The sequence below is a fragment of the Ammospiza caudacuta genome, chromosome 1 (genome assembly GCF_027887145.1).
Source record: "Ammospiza caudacuta isolate bAmmCau1 chromosome 1, bAmmCau1.pri, whole genome shotgun sequence".
NCBI classification, from domain to species: Eukaryota; Metazoa; Chordata; class Aves; order Passeriformes; family Passerellidae; genus Ammospiza; species Ammospiza caudacuta.
Window position 1 is genome coordinate 108,072,487 of NC_080593.1, and position 21,571 is coordinate 108,094,057.

Sequence of the window (21,571 nt, forward strand, 5' to 3'; positions counted from 1 at the left end):
AAAGCAAAGTTTTAGGAATGGATGCCTGAATGCAGAAGTGATATAAATGAAGTGTTGCACAAAAAGATAAAATCAGTTTCTTTAGAGTATGATGACAGAGGAGCTCTGGAAACCACACAATCCTACCCAGAGTAGGTCTGATTAGATCAGGTTGCTCAGGAACTCGTTCTTCCAAGCTTTGAACACTTCCAAAGATTGGAATGCCACAGCTACTCATGGCAGCCTGTTTCAGTGTTTGACTGCCTGCATGACCTATTTTGTCCCTAACATCTAATTGAAATTTTCCTCATTCCAATCTGTGCCTGTTGCCTCTCATCCTTTTTCTGTGCACCTCTGACAGGAGTCTGGGTCCATCCCCTCTGTATTCTCTGATCTGGTAGTTGTAGGTAGCAATAAATTCACCTGTCTCTTCTTAATGCTGAAGAAACCCAACCATCTTCTTGGATGTCATGTGCTTCAGTCCCTCACTATCTGCATGAGTCTGCCCACAGCATCTGTTGTTGTATCACAGAAGTCCATGAGGTTGATTTGGGGATATTTGGCCTGGGTAAATTATGCTGGATATGTCCCATCACCTTCCTGTCCTTTGTGTGTTCTGAATTTGTTAACTGGATCTCCTTTGCCACTGAGCAATGAGCCCCTATCCCTGTTAGCTTTTCTTTTGCTCCTCCTCTACTCTTGGAATCTTTCTTTTTGCACTTCACCTTCCTTGCTAGTTTTAACTCCGCTGAGTTTTGGCTTTCTGAATTCTACGATTATATATTTGGGGAATATCTTTGTGTTGCCACCAAGTAGCCTGCCCTGCTTCTACCTTCCTTGCACTTTCTTTTTGAGTTTGAGATCACTCAGGAACTCTATGTTTATCTGTGCTGGCCTTCTGCCATGCTTGCATGTTGGAAAAAACTCTTCTGGTTCTAAGGTGGCTGTCCATGAGAGTCAACTCATGGGTTCCCTTTCCCATCCAGGACATTTTCACACAGGATCTTGTCAAGCAGCTCTCTGAGCAAGGACAAATCTGCTTTTCAGAAGCCCAGGACTGTAATTCTGCTATTTGTCTTGTTTGCATGTCTCTCATACATTCAAAACAACTTCTGGATTACTTGCACCCTGCTGCATTGTCCTTCTGGCATCTTCCTGAGCTCTCTGGGCTGGGGCCACTGATTTGCCACTGGAGTGAGCAGAGGTGAAGAACATGCAGAGTCCTGAGTGCCCTGCTCATGAACTGCTCACCAGTCCAGCCAGGAAATGCTGTGTGCCTGCTCAGCCCTGAGTTGCAACACTCCCTAAGGAGGAACTAAACAGGGAGTGGGAGCTGGGAGAAAAACTTTGGTTGCTCCAGGGCAGAGCTTCCTGCTCTGGTTCGCTGGCGCTCGTGTCTGTGAGCTCATCAGGGTGCCTCATGACCCTGATTTACTCAACTTGTACTTGCCATCACTGCTCTAGTTCAAATTGCTTAGGATTTTTTTTTTCTGGTGTGCCTAAACCATGTATTTATAGAGACAAACACTTTTCGAGTGGAAAATCTATTTTTCACTGGCTGGACTGTTCAGGTTTTGGTTTCTTCTGGTATTGCTGATCTTCAGGAATATTCAAAAAATTAATATGTAGTATAAGAAAAAATTAGTGTTGCAGTTTCTTGAACAATATATACATGGCAATAAGAAAGTAACCTAAAAAGAGATATTTTGTGATATAAGGAGATGTTTTCCCAAAGGTTCTTTTTAATGGGATGAGGGGTTTATAGTGCTTTAAAGAAAAAGTACAGCTGTTTTATGTGAGACTACCATGATTCAGAACCTGTAGAGAACAGGTGGTTTAAGAACACCACATGATTGACTCTTTATTGCAGTCGTGTTCAGTTTTTTCCACTTCTTAGCTATGTACAGAAACAGTGTAAAGGATGTTATTGTTTCCAGGTTCCTCTCTTTATCTTGTACTATCCTTTGATTTTATTTTGTGCAGCATAATACGGCTGGGATTAACTGTGAGAAGTGTGCAAAGGGTTACTATCGTCCTTACGGCGTTCCAGTGTGGGCTCCTGATGGTTGCATACGTGAGTCCTTTTCTATGGAGTTGTTTCTCCTGGTGGCTTCAGGGGTTTGGGCTGTAATCAAGGCAAAGGATGTGTCTTTGTGGAAGAAGAAATGAAAGGGTGGGCAAAAGGTATTGTAGAAGAGCTACAAATGAATTTCTTTATTCTATATATTGCTTTAAGCCTTTTAAATTATATTCTTCTCAACTTCTGTGTTATATGAGCATATTGAGAACAGCAGAAAGATAGAAAATAGGCCATAAAAGGGTATGGAAGAGATAGGAGCATGGAAAAATGGGATGCTGCTACACACCCCACAGTGAGGAGGATCTCAGGACCCCTGGGAAGCCATTCTCATCTCCTGTTCTCGTGATCTTGTTTCTCTTAGCCCTCCGATGTACATGTGAGCTATCCTTTGAACCTTGGTCACTTGGAAATGTTATTCTATAGCTCAAAAGGTCATAAGGATCACTACTCTGATCTTGTGCAGTGCTGAGCCCATCAACTAATAAGTGATGCAATTGGGTAATTTCTAATACAACATTTGAAAAAGAATTGAGTATAGGTAAAAAGGAAGGTGTTTGATTACAAAAAGGCTGAAGGAGCCATATGACAGGCAGGAGGAAACTACAGTTAAGTTGTGCTTGGGGATTGAAAGGAGTGGGAAGTCAGCAGAGCTGTGGTCATAGTGTTGCATGTAGCGTGTAAATGAAAGTGAATAGAGTTGTGCTTAGCCTAGACCATGGAGAGAGATGAGTGGCTGCTGCAGAAAAATTGCTGTGGAGGAACAGCATGCATCTTTTGGAATTAAAAACTCCTAAACGGTCTAAGAAAATAACACGAGCTTTGCTTTTAAGGGATGTATTGGTGGTATGTAAGTACTTGGGAAACGTTAACTCTTTAAATAATGAGTCATTCACATCGGCAGATTTGTTGTTACAATGCCATTGTGCACTACTGTAAGAGGCAAATTGATTATTTTCCAAAGAGTGCCTAATTGCTGGTACTTTTACTTAGCCTGCAGTTGTAACTTGGAGCATGCAGATGGCTGTGAGGAAGGCTCTGGCCGCTGCTTCTGTAAGCAGAATTTCCAGGGAGACCACTGTGAACGCTGTGCTGATGGCTTCTATGGTTATCCATTTTGTGTCTGTAAGTATACAAGTAAAATTGCCTCTTTTTCTGTATTTTAAATGTGATTAAAGAATTAATGGTTTTCATTGCTCTTGACTTGGTTTATAAACATGTGGTATTTCAGCTTCTCATGTTTATGTGTTCTGATAAATCAGTTGTTACAATACTGAAAAGAGTTGGGCTATTTAACAAAATGATAGTGACTTGAAAAACAGAGAATGTGCTGTGTTCTCACAATTCTGAAATAATTTGAGACATCAGGTTTACAGCCTGATGAGTGAGCTGTGAACTCAGTGAGTTGTGAACTCCAGTCCTAAAGCCCTGGACAAATTGTTTAAATATGTGTCAAGATTTTTAGGGATAAAGACCACCTGCACAGAGAAGTAGCACATGACTGTAATGACTGAGAGGGGAGAAAAAGGGTATATGTTCTCCTTGACACCTCCTAGGATTTGGAACTTCCGCCTCTGATGAACAGTGCATTTCCCATAAAAAATTACATACAGAATAACTGAGCAGAAAACATAGCATCAGGATTGCTGCATAAAGGCTTCCAACTCCATGAAAGGATTGCAGAAATGCATCAGTGGGGTGTTTTGTGCCTTCAGGAAAAAGACATGTGTTTGATAGCTGATAAAAACAAAAGGTTGAGGTGGGACAAGATCTGAGGTCTCACTAGAAGAGAGGTACCAAATAGAAACACAAGAGTAGGGAAAACAATGCAAAACAAGGGAAAAAAGAAACCCTGTGAAAATTGAATGTTGTTTGAATTCAATGGCTATGATAGAATATTGTCTGTACACTGCATTCTAGATTATCACATCTCATAAATGTTCTTGATTGAAATCTGGCATTTTTAAATTAGTTAAGCTCAGGTGGACATTGATCTGAGTCCCACTGATGCGTGTAGCTCACTGAGTTTGGATCCTATCTCAATGCCAGAAAATTCAAGAATGGAAAAGACAATCTGGAGGACTCTCAAATAAAAGCTCGTAAGATGTACATGTCATAAATTATGGCAGTTCATGTAGCAGGTGGTAATGCCACATAGGAGGAGATGGACCTTCAGCTGGAAGCAGGAAATGTGAAATAAATACAAAAAATCCTTAGGTAATTTTCCCAATGCTGTCTTGTGTAAGAAAGCTTTCTGTACAAAAGGATAAGGAGCATGAAAGCAACCTGGTGTCATTTCCAAATGATGTCTGGCCTCTCCTACTACATTTTTGGGAAGGGAACCTTATATCTGAATTGGAAATCAAAAGTGCAATGTCTCTTACCTCTTTTCTAAGAAAACTAAAGAAAAGTAAGTTGAAGTTGGTTACTAGAGTCATGTGAATATCATGCTCTCTGTATTGATGGTAGATAACTTCATTGTTTGTCATGATTTTTAATGAATTTAATGTGTTTGTTTCCAATGATCCTTGCTGTTTCTTTTGTTTTAAAGATACTCCTGTATATCCTTCTACTTCTTCAGTTCCAAGTGATGCTGTGGCTGGTGACATAATAGGCAAGTTCTCAGTGGTTTTTCCCTATTTCACTGTTTTTCCCCATGTTGCTATTTTTTACTGTTTCAGTGGTGCTTGCTCTTTTGTAGAATAATAGAATGATTAAGTAGATTTTTAGGTAATAATTTTGCCTCTGTTTGTATTTATCTTTCAAGAGAACCTTTGTTCTTGCCAGAAGTTCATCATACTGTCATGTTTATACCAAACAGTTAGGTGGGCTGACTCCAGAGGAATTATGGATCCAAATAACTTTGGCGAGCCTCTGGCAAACATCTGCAGGAGGAGCTGACCATCTTGTTTGGTGCACTTAAGAACAGATCCATCAAGAGTTTCTGACATGTACAACTTTCTGACATGACAACCACTGCTTTGTGGTGTAAATCTCTTTCTTGAGGCTAGCTGGCCTCTGCCTCTGGACTGTCCTCTGTCACCTGGCAAATGTGACATTGCCCTTAGCAGCGAAGGACTTGGATTTCTAAGAAAGCTTCGTATTTCTTGTTTAGCCCTCTGAAAAGCTGCCTGAAATCCATACAATGATTCCCTTGGTGGGCTTATGTTTTTTAGCCTATATTATCATTTTGTGCAATGTAGACCATCACAACTAGCACTTAATCACTTGCATACGTATAATGCACTTCACCTTGGTACGGCATCCAAAATAATTGCCCTGGTTGGCCTCTGGGCATTCTCTGTTGTGTATCCCCTTTTCTCATGAATTTGTAAAAGGAAGAAGAAAAAAAATCCAAAGGAAAGTGAATAAATATAACAGGAGAAAACAGATCTTGAGCTCTTTACCATTTCAGTGAGCAGCATCTGAATTTGAAGACATAAGTAAGGCAGCTGCTCCTAAGTGGAAGTTTTAGTAGAAGTTGTAAATTTTTGCTGTCAGACTGAACACAATTACAAATTGTGGTTTTTTGAATGAGGTCTTGCATGTAAGACTGAGACAAATCGGGTATTTTTGTTCAAGAGTAATATTTACTAAGTACTGATCTATTTTTCTCTGCAAAATTACAAGGAATTCTGGGATTATATGCACTCACTTTGGTTTTTTTCTTTTCCTTTCCTGTTTTAACTAGAAGGAGGCTGCAGACCAGGATATTTTGGCCCCCAGTGTCTGCGTAAGTGGCGTAGTTTCTTTGACACTTGGAGCCTTTGCTCCAGGATAAATGCCAACCTTTGCCTTCCAAGGGAAATAAGAACTTTAAGATCATAATACTGCAAATGTTTTCTTTACAAATGTGCTCTTCAGCGTGCCAGTGCCATGGTGCAGGAGTGCTGGGCAGTGACTGCGATGGAAGTACTGGGCAGTGCAGATGTCGAACGGGATTTGGGGGTTTTTCCTGTGATACCTGTGCAGCTGGCTATTTTCAGTACCCCTTCTGCCAGGGTAAGCCAAGCATTCCCTTTTGACAAGCATATCCAAAACACCAAGTTTTATACTTGAAGGATGAAGTTATTTTGCCATGGAGATGCATTCATAACAGGCTCTCCCACAACTCACAAAAGTCAAAGAAGAATAATGTGATGAGGGGAGATTTTGATCTAAAAATTTCCCTGTTTCCTTGGTTGCTGTCTGCTGTTTGATGCAGCTGCCAGACTCTAGTTTGTGTTTGGATTTAGTAACATTGATTAAACTTAGAATAAATTTGGAAATATTTCTGTTACATATCCTTGGAGTTTTTTTAAAAAAAAGGTACTTAATATGAGTTTGCAACCTCACTTTGATGCACAAAGCTACCCTATCTAATCAATACTATAAAACTGACTGGTTTTGAACTTTAATAGCTGTCTCTATACTGTCTTTTTAGGCTATTTATTGACCACTCCCACCTGAGACTATAAATCTAAACCATGAATTTTTTGCTTCAGTCCCAGAAGTGATGGAACTACTCTCAATAGTTGGCAAACCACTTGGAATTGATAAATCAGACTCTCAGTGGGGCCAGGCCAAGTGTAGTGCTTTGACACTGATAATTGAACTTTGAGCCAGCTTCCTTGCTCTTTCATTAATGTTTTCCTTGTTCCTGAATTGTTACAGACGTGAGCAATCAATAAAAGCTGTTATGAATCCATATAAATCTGGTGGGAAAATTGTCATACTGTTGAGCATCAGGGAGCAGGGAGTTGCTTTTACTGCTGTTTTTCTTCAATGTATTATTTCAAGAAAGATAAAAGAAGAGAGCCTGTACAGAGGCTGCCTCTGAAATATCTTTTCTCATTGGCAGTGTGTGAATGTAACTTGATGGGTACCCAGCCCGAAGTCTGTGATTTTCTTGGGAGGTGTCTTTGCCGCTCAGGGGTGGCTGGACTTCAGTGTGACAGCTGCCAGCCTGGCCACCACTCATTCCCTGCCTGTCAAGGTAAGGCTGCTGATTGCATGTACAGCATCAAACAGGGCCCTGAAAAGGAAGACAGCAGTGCTTTCCAGGACAGCAGCCAGAGTTGCCCATTTACTGTTCACAGCAGTAAATTGGAAACTCCCTCTTGTGCTTTACAGTGAAATCCTCATATATTTTAATTCTCCAATTTCAGGCCTCTTTTTACCCTCATAGTCAGACTGTTTGATGTACTCTCAGTCAGCACAACTGTCTTACTAATAACCAAAGCATTTGAGAGCTGTTTTCACATGGAGGCCCACAGCAACAGGGCACGCTTGACTGCTGAGGAACCAGCATAGCAAAACTGTGAAGCACTGGTCTGCTTTTGCAGAGAGTCTTTGGGACCTTGTTTGGTACCAAAGTTTGTTCTGAAAATCTGAAGCTCTTATTTTGCCCTTCATGGTGGTTTCTCACTCGTTTTAAGATCATCTGACAGGAGCTAACCCAACCTATGTCCATGTAGGCGTGAAACATGAAAGATCTCTATGGAGTTTCCCACCAAGGACTAGCCTGCTTTTTTACAAGACAAGGAAATTAATGGAGTATAACTTTTGAGTATCATAAGGGTCTTGTGTGTGTACGAAGACTCCCATCACATCCTACTTGGCCCTAAGTTTTGTCTGCCTTTAAAGTGAATGAGAGAGAGGGCCCTTAATCTTTAGTGATTTTTCCATTGAGAAGGAATATAGAATATTGCAGAGTTCTGGTATGCACTTTCCTGTGCTGATTAACAAGGTTTATGTATAAAATTATGATTTGCTTTCTTCTCTCTTGTTATTTTTGGCTGTTGACTATGTCAGTCTTCTTCCTTTGAGCTTATACAGTTGTTTATCTCCTATAAAGAGACAGCAGAATTCTTTATGCCCTTGTGCCCTCGTTTCAGCTGGGGTAGAGTTAATTTTATTCCTAGGACTGTGTACAGTGCTATGTTTTACCTTTTTTCCCCATCTTCTCCCTATCCCATGGATGGCGTGTAAGTGGCTGTGTGTACCTATTTGCCAGCTGGAGTTAAACTGTGGCACCTTGCAAAGATGGGCTGTGTTGTGTTACCAAACACAATGGGTGGAATATGGAAACACCATTTGATTGTGGGTTTTATGGTCTGGAATAGATGAACATTTTTAATTAAAAACATAAAATAAGGATTCTGCATTGGTACACACTGTTCTGTGGTTTTAAAATAACCTTTTTTTTCCTAGAGCAAAATCAAGTAGCGACCTTAAAGCAAATCAAACCTGTATTGAATATGTTTGATCTTTGAACACCAAAAGCTGAAAAGAGACATAAAAGCTTAAAAGAGCATGCAAAAACAAATTGTGAAAGACAGATAAAAATAGTTGAAAACACAGTCAGTCAGATTACTCAGAACTGCTGCAGTTCACAGTTTGTTCAGTTAAAATGAGCTGCCATGGGTTTAAACATAAGTTAACACAGCATGCTGCAAGCTGTGGGGGAAAGTGAGCAGCCCAGCCTGCTATTCCTGTAAGGAATTGTCATCTTCAAAAAAAAGAGAGATTTATATTTTTTGGGCTGCTGTGACTAGAACTAATCTCTCTGGTCGTGACTTGTAGAACTCAATAGAAGCTTTATTCAAATAAAATGATATCAAAACAAAGCCTTTAAACAAAACACTAATACTTAAAATTAGGAGAGAATGCTATATGGTAGTCAAATGGTGAAGCTCTCTAGTGTAGGTATTATTCTTGGAAGCTTCAGTGTTTATATTTCTCTTACACTGACTTCCTAGCAAGCCCTGTGTCTTTCCAAGCATCTTTAAAGTAAACACAGCAAAGTCGGATGTCTTTGACTGCAGCAGAAAGAGGAACCAAAAGGGGGAACCAGAAACATGAACATGTAGCAGAAGACAATGTTTGCCTTGTATTTCTGTCAGCCAGCCATTTCTGGCAGGCATAACATCCAAGTGGTTAACTGCAGCACTTCATCTTGTACCTGGGACAGCTGGGATGCCCAAATGGGGTCCCATTCCTGTACCTGTGAGGTGTGACCCTGTGAAACATTGCAGCATCATCTCAAGGAAATAGCAGGTCTTGTCTTTAGTTGTTAGCCCAAAATAGTGATAACTCCATGAGAAGTTCGCTGTTACAGTTGTCAGCATGGTCTGAATATATTTTTTAAAGATTTTTTTCCAGTATTTCTGTCATGTGACATTCCTCCCAAATGTATGATGGATTTATGTCCCTTACATGTGTTTTGCAAGGCATCAAAGCAGATCTCTCAGCTGTGAGTTACAGAACTGCAAGAACCAAGATTATCAGTGGTTGAGGACACAATTGCAGAATAACTGTTCTGGGATATTTATTTTTGCTGGTGAAATTATGGTTTGTCTGGTTTTCTGAACATAAATGATTGATTTACATTCAAAGGTAAGTTTTTTGGCAAATTCTAGATTTAGACATGCATCTGTTTTTTTTCCCCTCTGTGCAGCATGCAATTGTGATGGTATTGGCTCACTGGGGAATACCTGTGGTCCTGGAGGGCAGTGTCCATGCCGTAGTAACTATGCTGGGCTGAGGTGTGACCAGTGTGCTCCAGGATATCACACCTATCCCAACTGCTTGCGTGAGTAAAAGCCTTCCCTACTTCTGCTGGGGTTTTCCTTCCTATTTCTGCAACACCAAAGAAAATAAATCTTCTCAAATATATTTCCAGTTAAAAGATTTCCATTTTGATGGCACAGGAACTTTAAGAAAATATCTGTCAGTTCCATAGGTTAATGCTCTATTTTTCTAAGTGAATGCTTTGCATACAAACCCAAAATCAGGCTAAATAGACGTTTAAAAATCATTGTTAAAAGCTTCTGCTGTCTTGGAGTTTAAAGTATTTGAGTCTCTCCAAGGTAACTGTATTAAAAAGCCCTTTCAAGCTCACACCGGCTACATTGTGCTTCTGCACTACTACATTCCACAGCCTCTGTTTTCAAAAGATCTTTCAATGTGTTTGTTTTATAAAGGTGTCAACAGCGAGTGTGACCCTGCAGGTAGCATTGGTTCTCACTTTGTAAGTATTCTGCCTCAGCAGCTAACAGTGTATGTTAGTCATTCATGTGTCTTTGCTGAACACATCCAGCTCATTACTCAAGCCCTGAAGCCTGCTCTTAGGCTCTAAAAGAATTGCAGGAGCTTGTTTGAAGAGTAGGAGTAGAAATAAACTTTGTGTTTTGCTTTTTGATCATACCAGTGCAAAACCTTGTCAAGGATGGGGTTTTTTTATCTTTTATATATAGGATATGCAATCTGTTTATATCTTTTTGGTGTACTCTTAACACTAACATATGCATGAAGATATAAGCCTGTGCATGTCTCAAAGACCTTCTGGGTCTGGGTTGCAACAGGCCTTTCAGCATCAAATTATTCTTGAAAAATCATTGCATCTTTGTTGCCATTCCACTATTGTTGTTATTAATGCGATGGTGGTTATTATTGGTGTCTTAATAGTGTCTTGAGATGGTGTCTTCCACCAATAAAGAAAATATTAAATATGAAAATGAATTAGTGTTTTTAAGGAAATACTGGGGTTTATTCTTTGTACAAACCAGTTAATACTTTAGAGCACTTCTAATAAGGCTATAAAAGAATTGGAAAGTATGTCCTTTGGGACCCTTAGAATAAATTAGATACATAAAAAATACGCAGGGTGAAACAATCCTTTGCTGATAGTATGAGACAGAAAAATCTAAGATGTCTGAATCAGCCTGAGATCCATGGATCTGTAAAAGTCAGTAAACTGCATGAGCTCTTAACAATGTTAGGTTTTTCTTAGTAGTAAAGATCAGTAAGTTATTTTATGGAGCAGCCAAACCCTTTCTATTGTTAGGGATATTGTGAATGTCTCCAGCATGTTGAAGGTCCTACCTGCAGTAAATGCAAACCCTTGTACTGGAACCTGGCCAAAGAAAACCCTGAGGGATGTACAGGTATGGCTTCATGGCATATCTCTTTGGCTTATGAAATGTAGTCATCTTTGTTCTCTGACACTGTCTGTGGTGCTCTTTGTGACTTCCACAACTCTTGTTAACAGCATGTTTCTCATACAGCTTAATTGTAAACCCATGATACCAGCAGTTATTTTCAGAAACCAGGCCATAGTTTCCTGGGTGTTTGCCTAGTGCTGAAGCAGGGTGTGCTCTGAAGTTCCAATGATGTTTACTTCATAGGGCCCTATGGCAGATCTACTGGGGCAAGACAGGATTTTTACCTGTAATCCTGAAACCAGAATTTGGCTCATTGTTTTGAGGGGAAAAAAGTGCTTTTTCACTTTGTTATATCCTAGCTTGGAGTGTAAAGCCTTCTTGTGGCCTCAGGGTGTGACAGATCTGTCATGGTTTATATCTGTATAATAAGCTGTGATTGTCCATGTTTTCCAACAGGGAGAGTGTGTTTTTAAGGCATATAATAATAATTAATGAAGATTAAAAAGGGTAAAGATAAAAAAAAAATCTTTAAAAATCTTTAAAGTACTCTCCAACTGTTTCCTTTGGAACAGATTCCACCACAATAGCCACTTAGGATGAGTAGCTTTAGACTGATAATAGTATCATTACATTTTTTACTTTAGATCTCTAAATACTTAGCAACTCCTCAAATATTATGAACTGCGTTTTCCATGTAATTCTCTACTTTCAGTCACAGAGTCGATGCTGGGTTTCTCCAAACTTCTGGCTCAGCATAGTTCCTCCCTGCACTATTTTCTCCATTTCTGTTTCATATGGAGAGTTGATTTGGTCCCAGAGTGGCATTGCAGAAAAGAAGGTTGCCAGTCAGACTGGAAGACACTGTTTTGTATCAACTGTCGGAATGTTTCTAAGAAAGAAAACAATTGTAAATTCAAAATCAATACTGTTTTTTGTCAAATACAAGTTAAATAACTTTAAAACGTACCAGTAAACCACACATACTAAGAAGTCCTCATTCTTTCTCCTTCTCACTTTCTTCTCACCTCATACCAGTCTGCTGTTCTGAACCTTTAATTGCAGAATAAAATCAACTTTGTGGCACATTGACTCAAAATTGCAGTTTCTGAGTGGTGGGGTTTTTCCCTGTAAAGTGTCATGAAAAGATGAAATGCAGGTGTCTTTTTTTTTTTTTTCATCTGTGCAGAATGTCAGTGTGATGTCAGTGGAACACTCAGTGGAGTTGCAGAATGTCAGCAGGTAAAGAGAAATTAAAAGAAAGATATTAATTAAATTGATTATTGTTACGAGATATTATTGTAATATTTGCTGAGGTGGAAATCTTAGCACTCTTTATTGCTTTTGAACATAAAATACGTAGCTTTATATATGAAAGGATCAATTTTATGCATCCGAGGGGTGTATAAAGTTTGAAAAAATTTTTTCATCTTGAGTTTATGTATTTTCTAGTCTGTCTCTGAAGATGATAAATGACAGAGATAATGTCCAGATAATGGGGATTTTTTGTGTTTGGTTGAGGTTGGGTTTTTTTTTTTTTTTTTGAGATTAAAAATTTTTTCCTCTTTAGAATTAGTGGGAATTCAAAGTATTGAGAGATTGAAGTTCTGGCAAGGTACTGAAACAATTTTGATGAAATTTATTTTCTTCACAGGAAAATGGGCAATGCTACTGCAAATCTCATGTTTGTGGAGATTCCTGTGACACTTGTGAAGCTGGTTATTATGCTCTTGAAAAAAAGAATTATTTTGGCTGCCAAGGTAAAATGAATAAAGAACATCTATAGTGGAACATTTGCACTTAGCACAGAAGTCTTTAGAATTCCTTAGGCAGTACTTTTAGAATGGGGATGTTTGAATTACTCATGTGCACAGCATTTTGCACTGGTGGTGTAACCTTGCTTGTGACTCCTCTTTTGCCTTTCAGCAGGAGAAGGAACAAGGCAGATGTTACCACTGTGCTTCCCAGTCCTTTTGTGCATGTCTTAGAAAACAGGCTGCTTTTAGACTAGGACATAAATCTTATTTAGGAACACTCAGACTTTCAATACAGCTTCAAAGTTTTAGTCTTGACATACTTGTTCCTTAGTACAGCATATTATACCTCATTACAGACCTCATTAGAGGTGTCCTTTAGTTTGTGCCACAAGTGCTGTCTCCTGTAGAAAGTCATTCACTGTTGTTGTCCAGGGTCAGTTGAAAATATGTGTATTGTATGAACCCATACATTGCAGTTTTGTCAGATTAAATACTGAGGTACCAGGCTTTGAAGCATTAACATCTTTTCAATTTTTGTAATTTAGGTTTTAGATTTTGTTGTTAGTGGTTTTTTTTAATATAATTTTTCTTTATGATATTGCTGCAGAAATTCTGACTTGCTGGGAACACATCTGAGTAGCAGTTCTGCAAAACTGCAGCCCTGCATTTAGCAATGTAGCAGGGTGTATAATTTGAGGTTGTTTTTTAAGGTGACTTTTGTCACATTCTAAGGAGAAATTATAAAGGAAACAGGCACAAACACGGGAAGCTCAAAATAATTGCAGCTTATGCACATGTATTAAGTTGTGCTTGAGAGAGTCTAAAGGGCTCTGGGAGGAGGAAGCGAGTCATTAATGGTGTTTAATCAGGTGAAGCCATGGTGTGTTTGCTGATAACTTCCTCCTCTCCTTTTCTGGTTGGCTTCTGCTGTTGGCGTGCCAGGCTGCAGGTGTGATGTTGGAGGATCCCTCAGCCCAGCCTGCTCCCAGCCCTGGGGCAGCTGCCAGTGCAGGGCACACGTCGTGGGCGCCACGTGTCGCGAGTGAGTCCGGCTGGGCTCCTGGCACAGCTTCAGCACAGTCGCTTGTTATGCTTTCATGTGACATTCTGGGTTTGTTGATTATTAACTTGGTAAATTGCACTGGCTATGGATATTAATTTTCCTGGGGGGGGGATTTCTTCCTATATTTTAGTGAGATTTTCTGACTTGTTTCCTTAAATAACCAATACCAGTTTTGCAATATGTATCTATGTATCTATCAAGAGTTGCATAGGAAAATACATGAAAGCTGTAAAAGCTTCTGGAAAGAAAATTCTCATTGCATCCCTCTTACCAGCTGTCTTGAATCTATGAACTGGTGTCAGAATTCCTCAGTCCTCACCTCCCTTCCACTGCTTTTTGCCCTTAGATGTAGATCATAAATGACTGCTAATTCTTTGCTGATTTGTTGTGGGTTTTTTTTCCTTCTTCCAAGGCCTGAAAAAAACTATTTTTTTCCTGATCTGCACCACATGAAGTTTGAGATTGAAGATGGTACTACTGTCCAAGGAGAGAAAATTCGGTTTGGCTATGATCCTCAGGAATTTCCTGGCTTCAGTTGGAAAGGATATGCACAGATGTCCTCTATACAAGTAAGCTGGTATTTAACTCAAGACTTCAGGGTGAAAATGAAGACAGAAGTGCATTGCACATATGTCTTTATAATACTGCTATGTGTGTGGAAGGTCATGGAAAAAAGAGAAAAGGACAGGATCTGACTAATCCAAGCCCTTTGGCGCTATGTTGCTGTTGGGATTAGTGAGTGTGGGTATTTTTGTCAGGTCATTTGCATGTTGCTTGTGCAAATATGCCTTCTTTAGAAATGTTCCTTGAGGTTGGTTTTTTTGTGAGACAGCTGTAAAGAGGACACTTTAAAGTTTTAAGTCTATAATACTAGTGCAGAAATTCTTATCAAGCCAAGAACAGTGGGAACAGCAGAAGGTTAATGCTTGGCTAAATAGTTTGAATTGCACAGGTCCATGACAGTCTGTATCCACAAAATTTTCAGGTAAATTCCAACTGCTGTCACCGAAGTCATCTTACACTTGGACTTACATTGGGTAGAGAAGAGAGAGGTCCTAGCTTTCATTATGAATGATACCTTCACATTACAGCGAACAGGAAAATGTGTGGTTCAGTAAAAGAAGCTGTGAGCAGGAGCATATTGGCTGCAATTATTTTAGTTTCATGACTGACTATGAATAAACTAAACAATAGCTGAGGCAATAAGTAAATCACAGGTAGAAAGTCACTGTAATTTCTCTGAGAAGGGCTCTTCGGACTTTGGATTTAACTGCTCATCAAATGAAGCAGAATTTTAAAACAGTAGATTTAAATATTAAATGGGATTTGTTCACTCACCGTGAAAGAAGAGCTTTGGTATAGCTGTCTCCAGCCTCCATTTGTCCAGGGACTAATGAATTACTATAGCTATTATTTGAATTACTATACTATTACTATATGGGACAAAAGAACATAACCATTGCACAATGGTTTTCTTTAGGTTCTTCATTTTTCAGTCTTTCTTCTTTTGTTGTTTTGCTCTTGGTTTTTTTTATCCCAGATAAGTTTTGAATTCTCAGTATTATTCCACATTTGTAAATGAAGGTGGCTCTTCGGTATCTGTGATTTCTCAATGTCTGCATTCTAATTCGGCTGCTTTTTGCATTTCTTTTCCATGGGCATTTTGTTCTGTACTGGCTTTTTGTTCTGTTCTCAGATGTGGGAAACAGAGAAAATGTTTGCATTTGGGGAAGCGGAGTGGAGCACAGTGGTGAGGAGGTCACCATGCCACAAATAGCTTGGAAAGGGACAGCAGGTGGATTGTGATGGATGAACTGGTGGGAACTGGATAGCGAGGGGGAGCTTTAGGATTTTGGATGGAAAGAAAGAAACCAAACCCATGAGATTGCACCAGTGCTGTTTTTTCCTAATCCACCACTGATCCTTAACATGTCTCTTAGTTTTTCTGAAAACTAAATAATGGGGCTGTGTGAATGCAGATAATTTTGTGGGTCTGGAGGTGTCAGTTCAGCCCCAAGACAAGGACAGCATTCCTGGTATTGCAGCTCCAAGCAACTGTAGGATCTAGTAGAGGATCAGCAGCTTCAGTGATAGTCTGAGGTGACTGCATGCGGTGGGATCTCAGACTGGGATCAGTGATTGTGGCCTGTTCCTTGGAAAGGCAGGAATATCAACAGCCATATGCCTCCTTTATGGCATCAGTGGGGAGAATAACAGTAAAATACTGTTGCTGAATCACACTAACACACGTTAGTTGAGCCATTCTGTCCTTCTGGATCAGCTGGTAATCAACAAGAGTTTTATTTCACAGGACATTTTGTTCTATGCTCTTTTGTAAGCTGCCCATGCCTTTTTGTCTTTACCAAGTGGTTTTTCTTTCTCTGGGTGATAGTAACAAGTAATGTACTTTCCATTCCTCCTTTTTCCCTTTCTTTTTTATTTTTCCCAGCCAGAGGTGGTTATGCCTATCACTGTGGCTTCCCCTAAGCTCTTCCACCTAGTCCTCCACTATGTCAGCCTGGGCTCAAAAAGCTCTAAAGGGAAGATCTCAGTTGCTGAGGGAAAACAAATTGGCACTAATTATACTTGTAAGTGAAATAATTTTCTCACTAGGCTTCCCTGTCTTCCTCTGTCATTCACTAGCATTGCCATTCCAGTATATACTCTTCTGCATGTGCCTTTTTCTTGTAGGACTTTAGTCTGGTGCTTGCATGGCTTCTGACTGTTCCTCAATTCAGCACTTTATGGCTGTTTTTGTTTATTAACTTCCATTTTTCAGAATGAAGTGAGGATAACTTTGAATGTGGAAAAATCAAACCTCTACTTATTTCGCATTATCCTGAGGTATATTAACCCTGGAGGGGAAACATTATCTGGTCGTATATCTGCTTGTCAATCTCAGCCTGGAGCAGGTAGGTGTAACTTAGCAGTGCAACAGCTCAGGTGAATGTTAGATCAGAGAAGGCTTTCCAAGGTGCACCTAAGTCAAGTCTTTAATGTTGCTTAAAAGGCATCACTTTTAACAGTGTAAGTGCTTTTGGGCTTCTCCTTGTATATTTTTGTTGTGTGGTTGATGTGGCTGTGTTTGCATGAAACTCTTGCTTGCAGTAGTAATCAGCATTTGTTTCTTTAAATGTTTGCCACACTTAGTACTTTCAGTCCTGTACTTGGAAGTTCTGAACTGTAGGTTTTATGAAGCTTTTAAAGAAGGGGTAGCAACACTTTGTTTTACTTGCCTTTAATATTCAAGTTTTAAATGTGGCTTTTGCCTTCATTCAATGAGTAGGGCTTGTTTAAAATGATGAGCCCAGTCTACCAAGTTCTGATTACAGACCTCAGAAACATATTATGCCTTTCAGACCTTGATAAAAGATAAGTACTCCATATCCTATGAATGGTAGGGGCATACCAGGCCTATGTGTCTTACTATTCCTGCCTTATTGAGAGGAGTGAAGTTATAGATCCTTTTAGAAATTCAAGTAAGACAAAACTGAAGACTTCACAGACACCATTCAGCAGTGTGGCAGAAATTTGTGCCTATCACTGGCTTCCAATGTCTGGGACACAGGGAACCAGATTTGGTCTGTGTTCAGGGTCTTCAACGAGGAAACCTTTAATATTCATAACAGTTGATCCTCATGACTTCTATTTGACAAAACATACCACAGCTTTCTTTCTGTAGTACATAGAGTCACAGAATTATCTGGGTAGAAGGGGGCTTAAAAATTATCCAGTTCCACCCCCCTACCATGGGCAGAGATACCTTCCACTAGACCAGGCTGCTCAGAGCCCCATCCAACTTGGCATTGAACACTGCCAGGGATGGGGCGTCCACAACTGGCCCATCATCTCTGCCTAGAAGTTATCTGTCTGTAAGTAAGCATTTTAGATGAGAACCTCCAACACCTGAAGTATTTGACCTAAAGTCACACGAGAATGTGTCAGTTGAATATCTTGAGTGTCAGTGCAGAGAGGTTGAATGGAAAATTATGGAAGGGGAAAGTGACCGTTTCAGATATTGCAAAATTGGCCATTGCAGGGGCAGAACTCTGCTTTTCTGTACCAGTTTGCTCAAGAGTAATAAGAATGCAAACAACAACCACTGCATAGCTGTGTCTGGTTGAGTGCATTGCTAATGCATGTTGACTGAAAATTATTGATCAACTCCTGTCAAACAAAGTTTAATAGACCAAATTATCAGTCCAGCCCACTAAGCAAGTAGAGACATTTTACACAGTCACTTAATTTTTTTTACTTGATTTTTTTTCTGGCAGGGGCTGCTCAGAGCAAAGAGTTTGTCTTCCCACCCAGCAAGGAGCCAGCTTTTATCACAATCCCAGGAAAAAGCTCCACAGAGCCTTTCTCACTGGCTCCAGGCACGTGGACTGTCAGTATAATGGCAGAGGAAGTCCTCTTGGTAAGAAAACAATTGAGGAAAACAACTGCTTGAAGGTTGTGATGAAGTTACTGCTCTGGAGTTATTTGCTGGGAAGAACCCTGCAAGCAAGTGAAATTCAGCGCTAGTGAAAGGAACAGAATACAATTATGAAAATTTACAGTTCTGCCTCTTATTTCTTCTGACTTTCTCCTGCTCTGATTTTTCTTCTCCTTACAGACTTTTAAGTTTTATATGGAATCTGTACCTTCAAATGATATGATATTATTGTCATACAGCACAAAGCATAAGTGCTCACAAAAATTAGTAATTTTTACGTATCAAATCTTGTGTCTAGAGCTTAGCTCAGCCAAGGCCTTAGTTTCTTGACAAAAAAATCTTCATAAGAGTATCATAAGAGTATTGTAAAATGGGCTGCATTATGAGCAGGTCAATTTCTGACTGCTTTTATCCTCCTGTTTTTCTCTGCTTTCATTCACTGAAAAACTGAAAAATTTTCTAGCAGCAGTTTTAGGAAATTGCTAGAGAAAGAGAAATTGTTTGAGATGATCATTTATGAAAAACCTTAAATATGATCACAAAGACAGGATACTGAAACTCTGACATATTTCATACAGGGATAAAAAGCAGTGTCTCCAGTCATTAAGCCTGGGGCTGTGTTAAATTTATGGAATACTACATGAAGTGCTAGTAAAGAGCTTGCAAACATATTTCTTGCTGAAAGTGAGAAATACTGTTGTGCTGGATTTTTTCACTAATATCTTTGAAAAGGTATATATTGATAATCTTAGCCCATCATGTTCTCACATTAACAGTTGTTATATTTAAGCTCTAATATATTAATTTAAGTAAGCAAGGCAGAACAAAAACTCACCCAGAGTTGAGATGTGTGCTTGTGACCCAGAGTTGAGATGTGTGCCTGTGGATTGCATGGATGAAAACTGCAGGCATCTGGCTGTGTGTTACTGAGCTGCAGGGAAGCTCCCTTCACTGCACTGTCTTGTACAACACATGATGGGAGAGTGGCTTCAGAGTTTCCCTGACCACAGGGCAGCTGCCTTCATGCCATCTTTCTGAAATTACAGAGTCAGGGAAACACATTCTGATGTTATTGGCCCAAGTAGTAACAGAAAAAGCCCCACCCAGATTTTGCAGATACCCTCTGCACAAATTATTTCTGTGATCGGTTTTATTCATTATTACATTGTGAAAGCCTGGAGATGTTCTTTTTGTCATTATTTGAGTGCTTTAGCATTTGTTGTATTCTTTGTTCTTAGGATTATCTGGTGCTGTTACCTAGTGATTACTACGAGGCGTCCCTGTTGCAGATCCCAGTTACGGAGCCTTGCACACATCCCAGGCCTGATTCAGCACAACAGTCAGTAGATGTGCTACAGCCCAAACCACTGCCTTGGTTTATTTTGTTATCATCCTGCTGCACTTGAAAACAATAATAATCCTGTCTTTTGCTTTTTGGTTTTTTTTTTGGTGTAAGCTGCTTGCTGTATCAGCATCTGCCCCTGGACAGATTTTCCTGTGTCCTTGGCTCGGAGGCAGTGCATTTCAGACACGGGGGAGAATCCAGAAGAATACCTGTGCGACAGCCAGCTCCCAATCAGCCAGTGATGGCCCACGTCACTGGAAGAGAGGTCAGGTTCCTGCCTGCTAATTGCAGTCCCATCTGTGCTGTTGAGCATAAACCTACCAGACTAAAATGCTTGCAGATTTACGGCTCAGGATTTTCAGATCTTAACACATCCCTAAAACTGACTCGGCACCAAGCTCTGCATTTTACACAAAACTATGTAAAAGTATCAGTGTAGGCAGATTTATAACTGTGACTGGAGTGGACATTCCACTCTGGCAAAAGCATTTCCTTAAATAAAAATCCTTCTCCTTTAGGCATACTGGCTTGTTCAGAAGAAATGACACAATGATTTGTCAGCAGAAATTGTATACATGCATCACTCTAAATTAATCTTTTTTTTTCTTAGATAGCTACACTTAGGTAAAATGTTTGCTTTACTGAAAAACAAGCAGAAGCAATTATGCAACTGCTGTAGGTCCTTTGAAAGCAAAACATGTTCTATGAAATGAGAAGATCTGCTGTGTGTTTGGCAAAAACTAAGGTATTTTACCAAGTATGTGATAGTGATGTAAAATGATTACGGCCTCTATTACTGTGCTTGGATAGTTATTTTAAAAATATCAAGTACAACAAGAATATTCATATGCCACAGGCTCTGGTGCTTCATCACTGATGCATGTGCAAAATTTACTGGTATGAATAATTGCAGTGAAGTCAGGAGGGCTGTTGATAGAATTATTTACCTGTTTAAGTGTTTGTTGCCTAAGGAAATACTGAGAAAATTTGAAAATAATTATGTAGTCAACTGAAGCAAAACCTTTGTAACCACAGCACTTAACTACTTAGAAGTATTTTGCATCAAATATTGTGTTAACCACTTTGTGCAAGAAACCTAAAAGAAAAGCTTGATGCTTTTCAAGTGTTATTGTTTGCTGGAGAAGATGCTTTCGCTCTTCAGGGAGTAGGGAATCAAAATACAGCATTGCTATAGTAGGAATTTTGTGTTCCTGGAAATATTTTTTCAGTGGAGAAGTGAACTCAGGTTTTGTATGTTGTTAAGGATAGCTTAGAGATGATGGTGACAATTTTTTAGCATCATAACATTTCTTCCCTTTCTGCTGGGGAGAAGAGAAATAATAGTATAGCAATTTCCCGGGGTTATTTTACAGCTTTCCTAGAACAGTTATAATGACAGCTGTTTCTTGAACTTGTTTGACTCTTGTTAGAGGACAAAGTGATATTTATAAGCATTGTTTGCATTCTGCTGGGTGTCTTTTGTTGAGACACTGCAGGACTGGCTCTGGACTAATGCTGACCAGTTCAAAGAACAGGAAATGGGAGCTTCCTGCAAGAAAAGGGAGTGACAGATTTAACTCCTTTTTTGTTTTTCAATTATTTTGACCCAGGTCAATTTGGAGCTGACCATAAATGTTCCTCAAGTGGGTCGCTATGTTCTGGTTTTTGAGTATGCCAATGAAGAGGATCAGATAAACACTGCAGAGGTAACAGTGCATAGCCCTGGACCTGTCACTGAAGGCAGAGTAAGAATATACAGTTGTAAATACAGGTAAGAATTTCTGAAGTAATCACTAAATCGTTAAATAAGCATTTGGAATGTAATTATACTGTTTTTATATATTTGAATCCATTTTACCATGTAGATTGTTCAAATTCTAGGGTGATTTAAAAGCAAGTACAGGATTCTGTGGATTTTGTAGAGGTTTTTAATTCTCTTTGTGCAGTCAGCTCATTAAATATTGCTACTGCTTCAATGAATTGTTTTCCTACTC

At 39.5% G+C, this 21,571-nt stretch overlaps 1 protein-coding gene across 1 annotated transcript in view; it reads left to right on the forward strand.

Annotated features, from left to right (window-relative positions):
* Nucleotides 1-21,571, forward strand: part of LAMA3 (laminin subunit alpha 3) — a 105,309-nt gene that overhangs the window by 26,904 nt on the left and 56,834 nt on the right. Inside the window, exons 9-26 of the mRNA XM_058819149.1 lie at nucleotides 1,963-2,053; nucleotides 3,050-3,181; nucleotides 4,608-4,670; nucleotides 5,748-5,789; nucleotides 5,921-6,058; nucleotides 6,897-7,031; nucleotides 9,495-9,629; nucleotides 10,021-10,067; nucleotides 10,884-10,983; nucleotides 12,167-12,219; nucleotides 12,632-12,737; nucleotides 13,677-13,776; nucleotides 14,210-14,366; nucleotides 16,247-16,385; nucleotides 18,072-18,214; nucleotides 19,471-19,571; nucleotides 19,689-19,842; nucleotides 21,188-21,348. Of these exons, the coding sequence (XP_058675132.1) occupies nucleotides 1,963-2,053; nucleotides 3,050-3,181; nucleotides 4,608-4,670; nucleotides 5,748-5,789; nucleotides 5,921-6,058; nucleotides 6,897-7,031; nucleotides 9,495-9,629; nucleotides 10,021-10,067; nucleotides 10,884-10,983; nucleotides 12,167-12,219; nucleotides 12,632-12,737; nucleotides 13,677-13,776; nucleotides 14,210-14,366; nucleotides 16,247-16,385; nucleotides 18,072-18,214; nucleotides 19,471-19,571; nucleotides 19,689-19,842; nucleotides 21,188-21,348 (1,997 nt within the window). The remainder of the gene's footprint in view (nucleotides 1-1,962; nucleotides 2,054-3,049; nucleotides 3,182-4,607; nucleotides 4,671-5,747; nucleotides 5,790-5,920; nucleotides 6,059-6,896; nucleotides 7,032-9,494; nucleotides 9,630-10,020; nucleotides 10,068-10,883; nucleotides 10,984-12,166; nucleotides 12,220-12,631; nucleotides 12,738-13,676; nucleotides 13,777-14,209; nucleotides 14,367-16,246; nucleotides 16,386-18,071; nucleotides 18,215-19,470; nucleotides 19,572-19,688; nucleotides 19,843-21,187; nucleotides 21,349-21,571) is intronic.